The sequence below is a fragment of the Canis lupus genome, chromosome 6 (genome assembly GCF_048164855.1).
Source record: "Canis lupus baileyi chromosome 6, mCanLup2.hap1, whole genome shotgun sequence".
Taxonomy (NCBI): Eukaryota; Metazoa; Chordata; class Mammalia; order Carnivora; family Canidae; genus Canis; species Canis lupus.
The window spans coordinates 66,932,434-66,951,757 of record NC_132843.1 but is presented as its reverse complement, the minus strand read 5'-3'; the positions used below and the strand labels follow the sequence as shown (position 1 = coordinate 66,951,757).

The following is a 19,324-nucleotide window of genomic DNA, read 5'->3' as shown; positions in this document are numbered from 1 at the left end:
TAAATAAATAAAATCTTTAAAAAATAAAAATAAATGCTTCCTGAGCAACTTTATGTTCAAAGGTAGTGTCCCTAAGAAATTGAAGTCATCCAACTAAGATGAGCCATATAGAATTTGGGCAGCAATAATGACTATAAATTTGCAACTGTGGTTTACTGTAGTTGTAGAATTTGTATGAAAAAAAAAAAAACCCAGATGTTTCACACTTTACAACTCATCCTCTTTTCACTTCAGCCTATGTGAAATTGTGACCTGGTGTGAGTGGGGTGTACATGAGATCTCTTTTGCGTAGCCATGTGTGGTTCATGTGTTTTATCTTGAAATAACCAAGGTCAGTCTCTTGGTATTACTCAAAATTCTGTGGATGTATCAATTTACTATACCAGTCTGTTTCACAAATGGTTGAATACCTCCCAGACAAGGACTGATGATGGATGTGCCCCTTAACTTGCCAACCAGACCAGTGTTAAAAGGCAGACTTGGAGATTATCTGCTTAGAAATGGCCTAGAGTTCAAAGAGTTAACATGAGAAAATGTGGGCCTTTGCTACAGACTTTATTAGACTTCGGTCTGTTTCCATGGAGCTGTTGCCAAGGTACGTGCAACCGAAATTTCTCTAAGACAATGTTCCACTCCCTTAAGGCCCTCTTCTTCTTGGTTGACATTGAATCTATCTAAATCTGAGAAATTCAACTCATTTGTAGATTTTTCTTCTGACTAGTTGGAATATCTGCCTATTTTTTCTTAAAGCCTATTGACCTCAATCCTCTTACCCCAGGGGGTTACCAAGAACTGGAGGGAGGAGGCCGAAGTTAAAGGTGAAGCACATGGCTCTTTACACAGTAGTTTTGTAAAACCCAAATTGAGACAGATAACAAAGGACATTTTTTCTGATGTCCAAATTTATATTTATTCTGGAAAACCTTTCAAGAGTATGCATATCAAATCACATTTTGTTACAGCTTCAATGAATCATTTAAAAAGAATAAAATTCATAAATGAGAATCCTTCTGAGAAATATTAGACATATGGTCATCACTGTATACAGAGACTTCCAAGGAAAAAACCTACCAGAGCCCATTCATTCATTCTCTAAAGCTCTACATGGCCCTTCCTTGCTATCCCTCAAACACATGGGGTTTGCTCCCTCTTGGAGGGATTGGGCTTGCTGTTCTGTCTCTGAAAGTTTCCTCTCCCATGGCTCCCTTCCTCCCTATATTCAAATTTCTTCTCAAATGACACCTGCTCAGAGAGGCCTTTCCTGGTCCCTCTAAAAGATCCGCTCTCTTCACACTGTCTCCTTTCTCTGAGTTACTTTTCTTTACACACTTTCTTACCTCTTAGTCTTGTATTATATATTTATCTATTGCCAGTTATCTTCATAGAAATTAGAGAAAGGGACTTTGATGTATTCATTGCTGTATCCCTAGCAGCTAGAACTGTGCCTATTGGACATTCAGAAAAGAACAAAATTTATATGAAATAAGACACTGGTAACCTCCAAAAAAGGTAGCCTCAAAAAAGTAGCTAAAAATTCAAATAGTCACATTCAGCACATGCAGCACAATAAGTTATTGTAGTTAGGTGCATGGTTAGGAGAAAGACTAACAATTCTTGTTGGTGGTAGAAGCATCCACATGACTGCCTGGTTTGAGACGTGTCCAAAGATCCTTATAACTAAAAATATCACTGTTTAGTTCTCCAAAATAACACCATCTACTTCTCCTCCTCATTCACATCATGTTTGAAATTCCAAGGAGTAGTTATCATAATCATTTTTATTGTATTAAGGTATTGGGCCACTTGGGAGAACCAACGAATAATAGTTAGGATTTTGTTGACCTGGTTATCCAATCAGGACGCATAGCCACTTGTAGGAAGATGTGGAGGTCTGGCCGCCAGGGACTGGGAAATCAGGGACAATGAATCGCTGTGACACAAGGGGGCGAGAGAGAGCAGGGATGACCAGGAGTGGAGAAGACTGGAACAGAATCTGGGCTGGGGAAGTGCCCCTACCTTAGGGCAGTTGGGTAATCTAACGTGGAGAGACTTCACCTGCAAGAGATGGAGTGTGATTTCTAGCTTCTCCACGTATGGATTCTAGGGATGATCTTAGGCAATTTTTCTTACCTCTCTACACCTACTTTCTGTCTGTGAGATGGGAATTATAAGACCTACCTCAAAGGGTTGCAGTGAGGAATAAATGAAACTCCTGTTTATCAAGGACTTTTAGCATGGTATCTATCACACACACAGCATGTACTCAATAAATAAATTGTGGTTCTGGTGGTTATGTTTCAGATGCTGCTGCCCTTCATGGCTCTTTGAAGGCCCAGCTTCTTGGGAAGTTTCCCACCTTCTTCTTGGAGCACTTCTGGATTCCCTCAAATGAGTACAGGGTCTCTCTCTGCTGAGCTCCAACACTCCATTGGTACTTCCTTCATAGCACTTGATGCTTGCTGCCATGTATTTATTTATGCATTGTATTTACTTATGTTATATGCTTTAGTTCTCCAATAATACTATAATTTCCTGGAGGACAGAATTGGTATCTGATTTATTTTACCGTTTCTGACATTGCCTCACAATTCCTGTACATCACAGATACCCAGTAAATATAAATTGTCCCATGGATGAATATCTGTAAATAGTTGATCAATTATTATATGATCTGGTGATTTTCACAGTCTTTTGTAAAAATGGCCCAACCAGCTTATCTACAAGTTAAAGGGAACATAATTTAGAATGTAAAGTAACTACTGCCTCTGGTCTAAAGGCTGTTTGGTTGTGTCATTCAGTCTTTCCAGCAATGTCTATCAGAGGCTGCTGGGACAGGGAAGCAAATGTCCTTTCAGAGGCAGTTGGACTGGCCTGGACAGAGAACTAAATTCTAAATTGCATATTTCAGTTCAGTAAGTGAGTTGATGCTGATAATCTGTCCATGAAAAGGGAGAGAAAAATCTAATTTTGTAATTGTTGGAGCAAGAAGAGAGAATCAAAAGCTAAAATTGAGTTTGTGTGAAATAAAAAATAGTCTTAAATAGGTTTTTTTTTGAATGATTCAACCTGCATAATTATCCTAGAAATTTGATTATCTGGGCTACATACCTATCACATATAAAGGTAAGGTCTAAGTTACCATGAAAGGGTACCATGGATTTTCCCCCTCTCTTTTCTGCTCTGAGTTACTGACTTAACATCTGTCAACCAACTTCCCATCACGGCTGAGGTAGCATTTTGGAAGCCCCACCAAGGAGCAAGCGTCACTTGTACTTGGGGATGCAGCAGATGGGTAAGTGGCCCATGGCAAACCATGGGGACAGGACCGTGATGCCCCTGGAGCAGAGCCACGCCGCAGCTGCACGAGGGGCGTCGAGCAGATGACCGGCAGATGGAGGCCAGCCTTCAGGGCCAGAGCAGCCTTTGAAGTCAAGGCTGGCTGGTGGAGACAAACTGCTCTGAAATCAGGAACTGGACTGATCGTGGTTGGCGAAAAGGACATTACTCTGTACTCAGACAGTATTGTCAACAGACCACGTTTCTATTTCCCTCTTATAAACTCTGGGTAATGCAGGCTTTTATGAGGTCATATTTTGGTAAGAAAGTGAAATTACAGGCCTTGTAAATATTATGTGTGGAGATGATGCCAGTGACACTCACCTAGCCAAAAACCAGGCCTTTCCTGGTCCCTCTAAAAGATCAGCTCTCGTCACACTGTCTCCTTTCTCTGTGTTACTTTTCTTTACACACTTTGTCACCACTTAATCTTATATTATATATTTATCTATTGCCAGTTGTCTTCATAGAGATTAGCTCAGAAAATTTAGAATGTAAAGTAGGGACTTTAGGTCCTACTTTAAGTCAAAGGGACTTTGATTTATTCATTGCTGTAACCCTAGTAGCTAGGACTGTGCCTACTGGACATTCAGAAAAGAATAAAATTTATATGAAATAAGACATTTATAACCTCCAAAAAAAGGTAGCCTCAAAAAAGTAGCTAAAAAAGTCAAATAGTAACATTCAGCACACAGCACAATAAGTTCCTGTAGTTAGGTGAGTGGTTAGGAGAAAGACCAGCAGTTCTTATTGGTGGTAGAAGCATCCACATGACTGCATGGTTTGAGAAGCATCCAAAGATCCTTATAACTAAAAATATCACCATCTATTTCTTTTCTTTCCTATGAATAAGCATGGAAGCAATTCCTACCTATTCCTTTCCCCCTCATTCCCTCAGCTCCAGTCGCAGGCCTTCTTGGTGCTCCTAGAATGTGCCAGGCCTGTCCTTCCCTCCAGGTCTTTGTACGGTCTCTCTGCCTGGACCATTGTCCCTGTGCCTGGCTTCTGCGTTTCCAGCAGGCACTTGCTCTGAAGGCACCTTCTTGGGGAGGCCTCTCTTAAGCATTGCTGGTTTAAATCGCATTGCTCAGTCCCTTTGCAGTTTTAGTTTTCTCCATTGCGCTTTTCAAAAGACGTATTTCACATATTTTGTGTTGTCTGTCTTTCTCCTCTCCACCTATTAGGGTGTAGGCTCCACAGTGTCAGACAACTGTATCTGTTTTTTCTGCTGTGTGCTTGGGGGACCTAGAACAGTGCCTGGCACAGAGGAAGCACTCATACATTTGTTGAAAACACAGACAGATACCAAGAAGGTGGGAGAACTAGTGTTCGTGACTTGCTCTTCCTTTAGCCTCCCTCTCTAAACAGCTGGGCATCTGCAGAATAGCTACAAACCCTTTCCAGATGTGGAGAAATGGAACAGTTTCAAAATTGGTTCAGATTCAAGCACACACACCTTTCACAGATTCTGGGCTGGACGTAAGTTAGATTTCAGCTCTGCTCCCTTTTCACCAGCCTGCACTTTCTGGAAAGTAGTTTTTAAAAGTAGAAATTCCGGGCGACATAGATTCATATTCATTTCAGCACATTTCAAAGCAGAGAAGTAAAATGCGCTGCCAACAACTTAATTCACAAATATTTACAAAGCTCCTACCATGTGCCAAGCTCCCTGCGGTAGGCCTTGGCAGGAACCACAAAGGAAATAAGCAAAATCCTCAGGTGCCTTAAGATGGGGAAGGGAGTAGCAGGTAAGCATAGAGAATAGAAGGGAGAATATGATAACTATTGATTTGGGGATAGTATTTGTACTACTGCTTCAATCTCTGGCTCTTATTTTTATAAGAACCAGCACTTTTATGATGACAGACTCTTATGCCCAACTTAAGAGGCTTCTACTGTGTTGCTTCCTCATCCCAAGCCTCATTCCCCACCCCCCCAGCCCCAGGAAGAAAAAGGGGAAGGAAAAAGCTGAAAGCAATGAAAAGGGGCCTTGGAGCTTCTGCTCTGCCCAGGCCCAGGGAAAGCTAGACTCCCTCGTGCTCAGCGCTGCAGCTGACATGCAGGATACCGCTCCAGGGAGGGGCCCGCGGGCTGTGCCTACTCTGAAGGCTGCCAAGCTGCCCCCACCCTGGCTCCAGCAGCAGGGAGAAAGGAGAGGACAAGTCTGTTTTAAGGGAACTGGCTCAATCAGGCGGAAGGGACCCTGGCAGACCCAGTTCAGTCTCAGGGTATCCTGTCTTCCCTTATAGTTAAGGTAATGATATCTAGTTCTAAAAGACAGTCTACATGTTTTCAGAAACAGTTTTAGGAAAAAGGAAAGTATAGATAGACTTGCAGGCACCAAAGCCGACCCAGCAGTTTTGTGAGATGATTTTTTTTAATTTGATATTTTTTTCTTAAATAGATATTTATAAATAAGGAGGAAGAAGTAAACCTCATGTATAGTATTCAGCATGGGGAATGGGAGCCTGGCATGGTCCAGGGTTCCCTGAAGTGGCAAGGGCCACATGGGAAGAAGATCTGAGGGCCAGGGGAGTTCACAAATGGACAAAAGCATTTAGCTGGGCAATCTGGAAACACTGTGGAGAGGTGGTGTCTAGTACAGTCCTTAGGCAAGAGAAGTCTCTGGATATGGATGTGGCCTCACAGGTTAGAAAGCCCCACTCATCCACAGTCTTCCCCCACAGAGCAAAGAAAAGCACTGTGCTTTTTTTTTTTTTTTAAGATATTTATTTATTTATTTATTTATTTATTTATTTATTTATTTATTTATTTATTTATTTATATTCGAGAGAGGCAAAGACATAGGCAGAGGGAGAAGCAGGCTCCCTGCAGGGAACCTCATGCAGGACTCGATCTCAGGACCTGAGCCGAAGGCAGATAATCAACCACTGAGCCACCCAGGTGCCCTAGCACTGTGCCTTTAAGGCACTCTTTCTCAGGAAGCCTGAGTCCTGATATGGATTCTCTGATTGATCTGGTGTGTGTGTGTGTTGCGTGTGTACCTGCACATGCACACTCATGGGTAGGGTGGGAGCCCTCATTTATCCACTTAGAACCTTCATTCATGAAACAAGTGGGTGGGTTATCAGGACTTGCAAGCCCTCAGACAGCAATCCCACAGGAATGAGTGGTCCCAGGCCCATCCCCCAAAGTCCAGAGCAGGGCTCTCTGCTTCATTTACAAATTGAGATTACCTATAAAATTTCATCCAAAGGCTTCCAAACCAGGACAAAAAAAAAAAAAAAAAGGCTACAGTCTTGGGCTGGAGCTCTTAGGTCCTTTCCAGGCTCCAGTTCCTGGGGTTCTGTGACTATGTAAAACGAAATAGCAGCTAGGTCCCAAGAGGAATGTAGCTGACCACGGAGCACTGCTGTAGGTCGGGATTGTCTGTGAATATAAATGTCTTCCTTCTTTGCCTCCCTCCCAGGGACCCACTCTCTGACGTATTTTTTCCTGGGCATTTCAGATCCCAGCCATGGACTCACAGAATTTTTTTCTCATCCCATCATTATATATACGTGTTGTTGGCAGAAAGAGCTGTGGGCTCTGTGGATGGTGGAGAACTCCATGCCTGGGCACTGGGAGAGGTACACTCAGAGCCGAGGGGCTGAAGCTGGAGCACCTGCAGAATTATCTCGACCACTCAGGTGGTGAAGGCAGCACTAGCCTCCATTCCTGCAGAGAGCTCCTGGGCTGACAGTGAACATGAGCAGTTGCTGAGCTGAACTCTTTTTTGGCAAAGCCTGAACAATCTGGTTGATGGCGTTCGGTGCCTGCCATCTGCCTGAAGCATCTCCAAATTATTTCTTCCTCAGGATCCCTTTGTCCTTTGCCCCCCATAACCCCTATGCCACTCTCATACAGGCTTCTTTTCTTTTTATTTATTTATTCATGAGAGATACAGAGAGAGGGGCAGAGACATAGGCAGAGGGAGAAGCAGGCTCCCCGTGGGGAGCCCAATGCACAACTCTGTCCCAGGACCCCAGGATCATGCCCTGAGCCGAAGGTAGATGCTCAACCACTGAGCCACCCAGGTGCCCCCCTCATCCGCCACTATCCAGGCTTCTAATCTGTACCTTCTCCTTTCTCGTTTTACATTTGGCCATTCTGTGTCTCATTTCCTAGTGGCCAGGCTTTGTGAGCCACTTGCTTATGCACAATGACTCACTACATTAACTTTCCCAGGATATTTCTGGCTCTCGCTTATCTTTCTCTCCTTTATTGCATTATAAAGTTTATCAATTGATCATTCTCATTATAGGATAATTCCCCAAGGCAAAAATTAACATGTTCCTATGGCATGCAGTTCCTATGGCATATTCCTACAAATATCTGTTGATAGGTGGGTTGTGTCCTAGGAACTTCCTGGAGGCACGCCTGTGGGGTGATGTATTCAGGAGCAGATGATGTTTCCATCCATACCCCCAGTCATCAACTGGATGATGATGTTTAGACAGGGACCTCCATGTGTGTGCCAGGGTTTCACACTTACCAGGGGATGGTTGGCTAGGGGTCGCTGGAGGACAGAAGCACCATATTTCTCCAGCATGCATATGATGGACAAGATTTCATTATCCTCAATAAAGATCTCTTTTTCTGGATGGCTACAAATAATATGGCTCGAATCACCAAGTGGGCACAGGAGGCCAATTGGCATGAGTTATAATATCAAAAGAACTGGCTGGAAGAACATATTACCTCATTAAAGAAGTTCCTGGAGCTTAGGGAAGATATTTACAAAGGGCAGGTAAAGTGAAGAGAGAACACCAGGTTCCCAGAGTCCTTGGTTTTATATAGAACTTTCTCTAATCTAGGTTATAGTCACTCTATTCTGAAATCTATCTTGTTAGTTGGACTACGGTGATCTGTAACTCCCTGTGAAAACTTCCCTTTGTTACTTTTTATCGGCATCTAGACAAGATTTAGCAATTTCTGCTTGTCTTGACAGTGGAGCACCTCCAGGGACACCTCTTTTTTGGCATATTCAGTGACACAAATCCTTACGTCTCCTTTCAGTGAAAAGCTGGGAAATACATTGGGAGGCGGAGCAATCCTTATTAGTTGTTTGTTAACCAAGCGCTCATACAATACCAGTATGGGTGAAAATGTCTTCTTATGGGGACGCCTGGGTGGCTCAGTGGTTGGGCACCTGCCTTTGGTTCAGGTCTGGTCCCAGGATGCGGGATAGTGTCCCACACCAGGCTCCCTGCAAGGAGCCTGCTTCTCCCTCTGCCTGTGTCTCTGCCTCTCTCCCTCAGTCTGTGTCTGTCATGAATAAATAAATAAATCTTTAAAAAAAAAAAAAAAGAAAATGTCTTCTTACAAAGAAGACAAATGGAGGGGCTTTGCTTTACTAAAGGATTTATGTTAAGATTTCCTTCAGTAAAAAGCTCCTCTTATATATTAAAGATGTGACTCAATTGGTCAACTTCTGGTTAACGGAGACTTTTCACTTATAATCTTGATATTTAAGAGATCTTACTATGTAAAATGCATTTATGCCTGTATCATGCTATAGGTAACGCCTGGACACAATATGCCTTTTGCCACGGGAGTTATCTTTACTGGTGGGATGTTCCAGAGCAGCAGTGGGCCTTGGGGAGACATCTGGGTCACAGTTAGGAATATAGACTATCTGTTTAATGGGAGTATTGGCTTTGGAAGCATATGACTAGACTTTGAACTTCAACCCTTCCCCTTGTTAGGCTGAATAGCCATCTGGATTGCAATGGTCGCAGGTGACAGAAACCTACTCAAATTGGCTTAGACACAAAGAAGGAAGTTCTTTGAAAGGCAGGAGTCAGGGCAGTGTGAGGACCCAAGGAATTAAAACCAAGATTCAATGGGGATGTGGCAGCCAGCATAAAGCTCAGAGATACCCTCATCGCTTCACCATTCCCAAAGAATGGGCTTCTCTCTCCCAGCTCTAGTTACAAAATTTTTTTCACAGAACTGTGATTGGTATGAATTGGATAGTGTACCACCCTTTGGGCTAATTGTTGTGACCATCAGGATGAGTTTCTAAGACTAACAGAATCCTGGTAAGAAATAAATGGCACGCTCAAAGTGATTTAGCCGAGGAGAACTCAATCGTGGGACTATTCATAGAGGTACAATCGGGATTGAGGAAACCAGAAGTGAAGTACCCAGAGACTCACAGCAGAGGAAAGCCGTTACATCCCCAAATCTGAAGGGACAAGTAAAGGCTGGTGGCCTGGAAGAAGCACCTTCTAGCAAGTCCTGTGCCTCTGGAGAAACACGGTTGCTGGCAGACTGCAGTGAGGTGGTTGGAGAAGAGGGGCCTGAGAACCCCAATCTCTCTATCCTCTGACTCTCTGACATTTGCTGAGGATGTTCCTCCTAGCGGCCAAACCCACCCAGGCAAAGGAGCCCCGAGGGGCAGTCTGATGAGCCTAATGTCCCCGGGCACAAAGCAAAGCAGAGACTGGATCTGGGGGCTGGCAAAGATAGCAACAAGTATGCTGTGAGCTATGTTTGGGTGGCAGGATTAAGATCAGTACTTCTTAACAGAAGCACACATTGGAGTCAGGAGAATTAAATTTCCGATATATGATATGTGTTTGTCCGGAGCACAGGTTCTTATTATCAGAAAAAAATGGAGCTAATAAATGCTAAGCTGGCAAGACAATAATCTTGAGTAAAATAAACAGTTGTGATGATGCCTACATCGCAGACATTGGTGTGAAAAATGTACATAAAAGCACTTTGTACACGGTAGTTCTCTGCTTACACATTACATAGATGCCATTATTGTTGCCAGGCCGAAGAACGTCTGATACCTTAGGATCTGGCTGAAATCTACGGCCAACTTGGGGTGGTACTGGACCTTTAATTACCGAGACATTGCAGGCCAAGTCTAGGCAGGTATGAAGAGGGGCCCTAGGAGTCTCCACTCCCACATTGTGATGAGTGTCATAGCCTTTGACTGCAAACAAGGAGAACTCTTAGTTTCCCAGCCTCCTGTTCTTGGTAAAGGGAGGCAAACAGGGGAGATGGTAGGAAAACTGGAACAAAGCTGCCATCAGTTGGGATTTGAGGGTTAAGACTAATCCTGTTGATTCTCTCTGGGATGAGGAGCTCTTTGGAAAGACAGGAGAGACCCTGGACTCCTGGGCTGTGTGGAAAGAGTATGGGAAGTATGGCTTCAGTATATCTGTTCCCCCTCCAAACCTCCTCTCTATCCTAATAGGTTCTCAACCCTTTGGTCAAAACTCACTCCCTGAAAAGTATCTGGGAACAATTTCTTACAGCCAATGTCAAAAAGCAGTATCTTTCCTTGTGGCATATATACTTTATTTTTAATATTAGGAAGCTTTTTTCTCCTACTAAATCTCATGCCTCAGGAAAAATAGAAAGAAGATAATTGTTGAGGTAAGTCTTCCCTGTATCAGAGTACCAGATAGCAAGGGGGGAGGTAGTGAAAAGATGAGGCCTACAGACAAGCAGGAGGCAGCCCTGCCAGGATGCTGTCAGGCTCTGTATGGCTCACATCTGGATGGGACCCAATTCAGTGGGAACATTCAGGACAGCACCATCTGGAAAATTAGCAGAATAGTCAAGAGGAAGCGAGGCCACAAATGGACAGTTTTTTGTTGTTACTACTGGAGCCCCTTTGTGATATGAATTTCTGTAGTGCCTTCGATGGCATAACCATGACACAAGCTACTTATTACATATGTTTGTTTCTGGTGACAGTCACCGTTTAAGTCTGTATTTGGCTGTATAACAAAACACCATAGGCTGGGTAACTTATAAAAATAGGAATGTACCTCTCATAGCTCTGGAGGCTCCAAGGCTGAGATCAGGATGTCAGTATGGTCAAAGGAGGGCCCTGTCCTTAGGTGTAGACTGTGGGCTTCTCCTTGCATCCTAGAATTGGGCCAGAGATCTCTCAGAGCCTCTTATAAGGCACTAATCCCATTCATGAGGGTTCCACTGCCATGACTTAAGCACCTCCCAAAGGCCCCTCCTACTAGTATCCATCACCCTTGCTGTTAGGGTTTCAACATGTGAAACCGAGAGGTGCGGGGGGAGGGGAGGAGTACAAACATTCACACCATAGCAATCACGAAAGTGCCAGCCCAAGGACACAAGGATATTCAGTGCCAAAGCAGAGCTGAGGTGGCTGTGATATCTCTTTGCACCAGTACAGAATTGAGAAAAAGGAAGGCTGAGTTCTAGTCTCCCGTCTTTTGCTGAATTCCTCATCACCAATAGTCACACATTTTGTAACTCAGTTTTCCTTTTCTGTGACTCATAAAAGTATTTCAAAGGTTAACAGTAAATGATCCTGACACACTTTCCAAACACTCAAAGCTATGAGGCTCCCCCCGCCCACCCCCTGCCTTAGAGGACAGAACATGGCTCAGCTCCACATTCGTCATTCCTCCAGCACGCTGCCCTAGTAGGAGGTACAAATAAATAAGTTTGTTGTTGATGGACCTGGGCTCTGGGTCATTCTTGGTTTTAGAAGTTTCCTGCAATGAAGAAATTAAATTGGGAGACCCAGTTGCCAAGTTCTAATACCGCATGCTCTGTACCTACGATACTTCTGCTTTATTTCTCCTTTCTACAGCCCCCATGGGATGGAGTAAATCACTTTTCCAAGGATAACAACTCCTTTCTGCAGAATTCATGGCTTTTACCCCCCAGGAATTTGCATGATCTGGTTGAAAAATGGGGAAGAAATTGTCCAAGAAATAGGTAAAGGAGACATTCTTCCCAAGGGGGATGGAAGCTATTGGACATGGGGATCCATTGAGCTGGATCCTCAGAGCGGCGACCTTTACTCCTGCCCCTGTAGACTGTGGCCTCTGCGTGGTTCCTTAGGTCCCCCGGGGTTAAGACGGGTTGTGGCCGTGGCTGTCTGCCAGAGTGAGGAAAAAGCAGAGCAGGAAACGTGGCATACTTTTCAAAATCAGTGGTTCTCTCACTCTTTGGCCTCACAGCTCCTTTATCCTTAAAAATTACAAGCTGTCAAGGATCTTTTTTGTTTATGTGGGTTATATCTATTGCGATTTACTACATTATATATTAAAAGTTAAAAAGATTTTAAGTACAACAGAACACAAGCACATATCTATTAGCCATCAGAGAGGTGATGTCATTGTGTTCTCCAGAGAACTCCATTGTGTACATGTGAGAGATAGAGATTTAAAAAGAAAAAAGGGGGGGGGTGGAAATCATGACTTAGACCTCATGGATTCAATGAAAGGGTCTTGAGGCCCCTGGAGCATTCAGATCACACTTAAAGAACTGCTGTGCCTCTGTTTTCATGTATTACCCTACCCAGAGCTGTGGAAAAGTGACACAGTAAGAAAAGTAGTTTTGGGCTTCCTGCTGATCACGGGGACAAAAGTCCCCAAAAGTTAACAGTAGAAAGGGAAGAGGACTTGTGGATCTTTCCTTACTTGTTTGCTTTCAGAACCAGAAACTAAAAAAAAAAAAAAAAAAAAAAAGAACCAGAAACTAGCCCTCTGAGGGTCCACTGCGGGAGGGGCTGGAGTTGGTGTCCTAGCCTCGAGCAGAAGGCTTCAGCTGGGAGGCAGGTGGAGGGCGGGATTCTAGGGGCCCCACAGCCTACCACTCCTACAGCTTCACACAGTTTCATTTTCTGCACCCGCCACTCCAAGCTCCGTTTACAGATGGGTTGGGTCTCCCTTTCCGATCACAGGAGGACCAGGAACACCTCTCCCATGTTATAGGAAACACACACTATGGGTATCGCTTACAAAGAGAGTGGTCTATTTCATAGGTGATGCCGGACACCTGACATCAATGAAGAAGCACAGCTCCTGTCCCTGTGAACTGTCCTAGAAGTTCAGTCAGAGAAGATAGGATGATCTCGATTTGTCTTTTGCCAAACTACATTCTTATGATTAATTAGTATAAACTTTTGAGGGAATTTTGACCTTTGTTTCAAGACTGCAGTGAGTTTTCCCATGTTGACACTTTTATCTCTCAGTCATGTGAAAATCTTTTTCCTCCCATTTTAAAAAAATTTTTTTAATTCAAGGAACCTCCTTTTCCTTCTAAAATCATCTTTTAACACATGAAATGTTGAAGAGCAGATACCTTTGGAAAATGGGATTCCAGGTAAGGAAAAGGAAAAGGGCGAAATGGAAAATATATATGCTCTTGATACTTTGGGGGAAATTAATTTGTTGGATAAGCATGTATTTAATACCTACTGTGTTCTAGGCATACACTATTAGGATGCTGGGATATAGCAGTGCAAAGGACAGACGTGATTCCTGCTGTAAGAGTGTTTACAGACTAGTGTTATAAAGTCATTCCCTGGGTTCTGGCGTCTTTAGGTACACAAGTTGATCACAGCATAATATTGATGAGACCTGGATTATGGGTTTGAACCCACTGTGGGCTAGGAGGGCTTTGCTTCATAACCACAGACTTTAATCTCAATTCAGATGATACTGTACAAAGCATGTTATTAGATCAAAGTAAAACCAGCCCCCCTACTAGAAAATCAGCTCAGGAGTTACTGAGTCATTGATGTTGTCTTTATAAAGTAGAGCACTAATCCCAATCCAATAAGAAATAGCTGTTAAAGCAAAAAAAAATTAAAAAACAGTGACGCACCCCTTTCAAGAATGATACACACTGTGAGTTCCTTCTTATCTTATCTTGTGGAGTTTGTGAATTCGAGTTAAAATTTGTCAAGTACTAAGAGAATCTTGACAAAGCAGGCTAAAAATGTCAATGCTGGTTTCATGGATTTTGCTGAACATCGTGTAATTTTGTTTTGAGGAAAAATTGCATATATCTCACTAAAAACTTTTCCTTTCAAAGCAAAATGGAGTCATCAACCTTTTTACACCAGATCCATGACTGGAGATAGCTCTTTTCCAGTTGTTTTCCCTCAAGGAAGCGTGGTCCCCCTCTGCCCTATGGGCTCGGGTCCAGTGCTCAAAATTCTTGACTCCATGCACGATATATATGGATATCATAAGTTTGAGCATTTATGGCAGAAAGATAGGGAATCGTGACCTTTTTGTGAGATTAGAGAGTCTCAGAGCTGGAAGGAGCCTTCTGATCCAGGGCAGAAAATGCCTTCTACAGTGCCTCTGACTTGAGCATCCAATCTCCGCTGGAATACCACCAGAGCAGCTCACTACATCATAACATGGTCTTTCTCTTCTTTCACAAGAATGTTTATTATGTAAGTAAGCGCTTTGAACATCACAGGTGCCTTTGCTGTGACCCTGCAGACGGGGTTGGATCAGCCCATGAAATCAGCCAGTGAGTTTCTACAATGGCCTGTGAATGGCTGGATCATTTTACACATTTCTTGGCCTGAGAGAAAGTGAAAGTGCCCTGTTCTTATGGCAAATCTGCCTGATAGCTTGGAATCTTGGAAGTATGCCTGGTCGGATCTGTGGAAGTGATCTCATTCTTTCTGATGTTTGTGGGAAAGTAAGAACACTAATTATCAGACATTTTACCACCCTCGGTGGCACTACGGTGACCTGGACCCAACTGCAATCCTTAATGCAGAAATCAAAGTATGTCTCAGTCTCAGGAGGGGCTTCAATTCTTCCTCTATTGGCTTCTTGTAGATGGGCCTGACTCACCTTTATACATATGCTTATTCTTTTTTTTTTAATTTAATTTTTTTTATTTCAAAGGGAGAGAGAGGGCATAAGCATGAGCAGGATGGGGGTGGGGGGCGCAGAGGGAGAAATAGACTCCCCCTGAGCAGCAAGCCAGATGCGGGGCTCCATCCCAGGACCCTGGGATCATGACCTGAGCCTAAGGCACATGCTTAACTGACTGAGACATCCAGGCGCCCCTGGGAATAAATAAAAGCCTCACAGGGGGGATGAATATCCACTCCATCCTCCTTACTCCCCTAAAATTCTCATCACAAAAAAAAAAAAATAAAAAAATAAAAAAAATAAAATTCTCATCACTCTTTATGTCTTATCCTGCCAGATTGCTGGTCCTAGGATTGCCATCAGCTACATTCATCTGACCCTGTCTGACCACACACCTTAGCCCTGATACTTACTTTAGTGGCCCCAACTTTGACTACTGGCTCTGAACATGTACCTCAGGCTTGGCCTTTCCTCTCCTTGATCATGACATTTGCTCTCTGGCTTTAATATCACAACCACACAGAAAGACATTCTCAGTGTGCCATGCCTTAAAAAACCCACCTGCCAGGGCTACTTCTTGCTTTACTGCACCCACCTACTTCCAAGGATGAAGCTCCTACTGGATGCTTCTCTTCTGGTTCAGCCAGCTGAACTACAGAAGAGTACCATTGTGCCCGCTTATTTTGTTTTTAGGGTTGCCATGGGAAGTTTCTATGCCATTTTCTGAGCAGTGCTGCACTGTGAAGAGAGCAGCTTTATTTTGGGAATGGTTTCTCACAATTAAACTAGTCAGGACTTAATATATTTCTGATTGGACATGTCAGTGATACAGGTGATACGGCTATGTAAACGTCTTATCTCTCCAACTGCGTGGTCTCCTCAGAGGTCTGAATGATCAAAACCTCCTTGTGCCCCCACGGCTTTACCCTGTACTTCACACAAAATGAAAATGTCCAAATGGATAAAGAGGAAGAGGCAGAGGCAAGGTCAAAGATGTGGCGGTAAGACCTCCTATAATGTGCTTCCTGCATTTCTGTTTCTCCTTTGGGCATTTTCTAATTTAAGAGTCCTATAAATGTAATATAAAGGGGTGCTTTTAAATAATACCTCACATTTTTAAAAAATATTTTATTTATTTATTGATGAGAGACACACACAGAGAGAGGCAGAGATACAGGCAGAGGGAGAAGCAGGCCCCATGCAGGGAGCCCGACGTGGGACTCAATCCCGGGTCTCCAGGATCACGCCCGGGCTGAAGGCAGGCGCCAAACCACTAAGCCACCCAGGCTGCCCAATACCTAACATTTTGTAACCTTTGTTTTTTTAGTTATTCAAAGTTTCATTATTTCTTAATAATTATAGACCCGAAATGGCTCTATTAAGTCATGTTTGCTAATGACAGATGCTCAGTAAGTGGAATCTATGAAATATTTGATGACATAATCTAAATACCAAACCCAACAAACTGTGCTGTCACCAGAATCATGTTTGGACTTTGGGTTGTCTTTACTTAATATTTGGGTTAAGGACACTGGACAAGAAATCAGCTCGACTCTTGTCACCTCTTTCTCTTCCCTCGTCCTTCCTTGTCCTCCTCTTCCTCCCCTCCCTCCCTCTGTCCTCCTCCCTCCTTGTCACCCTACTTCTTCCTCTGCTCCATCTATTATCTGTTTTCTTTTTAAGCGCATACAGACCAAGATGTAGTTGGTTTCCATGGCAGTGCAACAGGGAGGGAAGGAAAGCAGCTTGGCGAGCGGTGTGAAGGTCAGGCAAGGTTTTCCCGGGCCAGACTGCTCTGCCACAGGGGTCCTGAGCTGTCCTGTCAGAGGGCCGGCCTCCCTCTTCTTGCTCCCATTATTTCTGAGTTTTTCTGAGCCTTCCCTTATTTCTGAGAAGATGCTTGGTTTTCCCTTTTCTGTCTATTTTTGGCCTGAGCCTGTTTGTGCAGTTGCGGCCATAAGGAATCGTCCTCCACTAGGGAGGTGGGTGATCACTGTCTGGCAGGGTCCCTCAGCGTGGTCACATCTTATTTTGATCACCCACGTCTGGGGGCTTTGTCTTCACAGGTGCAGGTCAAGTGTCCCCACGCGCTGATCAGATGAGCGCATCAACACCAAGGCCCATGGATTAATTTACTGTGAGAAACACATTTGCCAAATGGGTCAGATATTTGTCTCAGCTGGTCAGCACATTTTCTGGCAGCAGAGTCTATGTGAGAACAACCAATCAGGATCAGAAGAGTGCTTGGTGGCCCCAGAATTGGGAAAGGGGAGACATTCTTGCTTTTTAGCTTTTTAGCTCCTCCTTTAAAAAAAAAAAAAGGGGTGACAAAACATGAGAGACACCTAACTCTGGGAAATGAACAAGGGGTAGTGGAAGGGGTGGGTGGGTGGGGGGTTGGGTGACTGGGTGATGGGCACTGAGGGGGGCACTTGATGGGATGAGCACTGGGTGTTATGCTATATGTTGGCAAATTGAACTAGAATAAAATAAATAAATAAATAAATAAAATTTTAAAAATGTTTATTTATTTCAGAGAGGGAGCATGAAAGAGAGAGAGAGCACGAGTGCATGAGCAGGGGGGAGGGGCAGAAGGAGAAGCAGACTCCCCGCTGTGCAGGGAGCCCAATGTGGGGGACCCTGGGATTATGACCTGAGCCAAAGGTCGACACTTAATTGCTGAACTGACTGAGCCACCCAGGCGCCCCACTTTAGCTCCTCCTTTCACACACAATTTATCAGTTCACAGAGCTTTCTCCAGGGAGGAGGAGGCACTTGCTCAAAGACTCAGCAAGCAGCAGTGCTAGAAGGGAGGGCAAGTCTCCTAGCCCGGGTGTTTTCCACTTGACTGAGGAAGAGTCCCTCACCACCCGTTCTGAATGCCTTCACTACCTCTCTTTCTTTGGACATTTGCCATCTTTTAGCCTTTTATCTCTCTGGGACATCTCTGCATCACCCTTTCCCACTGGGCTGTTTTTCTCTGCTGTCCTTTTGGCTTCTGGTTGCCCCAAACCCTGCAGGCTGTGTAACAAATCCCAACTCTAGTGGCTTAAAACAGCAGCAATCATTTTATTATCTTGTGTAGTCTGTGTGAGTCAGGAGTTTAGGTAGGGCTTGGCTAGGCTTTTCCAGCTTGGGCCTATAGTCAAATACTGGCTAGAATTGAAGTCATGCAGGACTGGAGGAGCTGGGGGCAGGGGACAGGCATCTCTTGCTCCTGGTAGACTCAGGGACTCTTCATGTGGTTTCTGTATAGATGAGATTGGGCTTCCTCACAGCATGGTGGCCTCAGGGCAGCAAGTCGGCTCATGGCAGCTTCCCTCAGTGAGTAACCCAAGAGATCAAGGTAGAGGTGCATAGTATTTCCATGACCTAGCCTTGGGAGTCACATAGTGTGACTTCTGCCATTCTCTAAGTCAAGAAAGTTACTCAGTTTCAAAGGGAGGGGACATAGACCCCAACACTCAATGGGAAGATTGTTAAAGTCACATAAGAAGAACATATGGAAGGACACCTGGGTGGTTCAGTGGTTGAGTGTCTGCCTTCAGCTCAGGGAGTGATCCCAGGATCCAGAAGAAAGTCCAACTCTCCCTCTGCCTGTGTCTCTGCCTCTCTCTCTGTGTCTTTCATGAAAAAATAAATAAATCTTTTTTTTTTTAATTTTTATTTATTTATGATAGTCACACCACAGAGAGAGAGAGAGGCAGAGACACAGGCAGAGGGAGAAGCAGGCTCCATGCACCGGGAGCCCGACGTGGGATTCGATCCCGGATCTCCAGGATCGCGCCCTGGGCCAAAGGCAGGCGCCGAACCGCTGCGCCACCCAGGGATCCCAATAAATAAATCTTAAAAAAAAAAAAGAACAAATGTAGAGGAGATACTGTGGTCACCTTTGGAAAGATACAATCTATCACAAGCACCATGCCCTACCATCCTCTCCCCATTCCACCCTGTATTGGTTTCTTAGGGTTGCCATGACATTGTAAGACAAACGGGATGGCTTCTAAAACAACAGAAATTTGTCCAAAATCAAGGTGTTGGCAAGGCCATGCTCCTTCTGAAGGCACCAGGGAAAGAATTGTTCCAGGCTTCTCTCCTAGCTTCCAGTAATTCCTTGGCTTGGGACTATATAACTTCAATCTTCACATGGTATTCTATGTGTGTGTGTGTGTATCTCTGTGTCTGAATTTCCCTTTTTAAATAAGGACACCAGTCATACTGGATTAGGAGTCTATGCTACTCCAGTGTGACCTCATCTTAACTAATTTATATTTGCAACAACTATGTTTCCAAATAAGGTCATATTCATAAGTACTAGGGGTTAGGACTTAAACATGAATTTTTGGGTG

At 44.0% G+C, this 19,324-nt stretch overlaps 1 protein-coding gene across 1 annotated transcript; it reads left to right on the top strand.

The window, feature by feature from the left end:
* The first annotated feature begins 5,065 nt into the window (after window positions 1-5,065).
* LOC140636073 (major histocompatibility complex class I-related gene protein) lies at window positions 5,066-12,502 on the top strand. The gene is given in 7 exon segments (XM_072831542.1): window positions 5,066-5,084; window positions 6,767-6,944; window positions 6,946-6,986; window positions 7,818-8,069; window positions 8,072-8,086; window positions 12,013-12,234; window positions 12,480-12,502. Coding segments are annotated over 7 exon segments (750 nt in total).
* The last annotated feature ends 6,822 nt before the right edge of the window (window positions 12,503-19,324 follow it).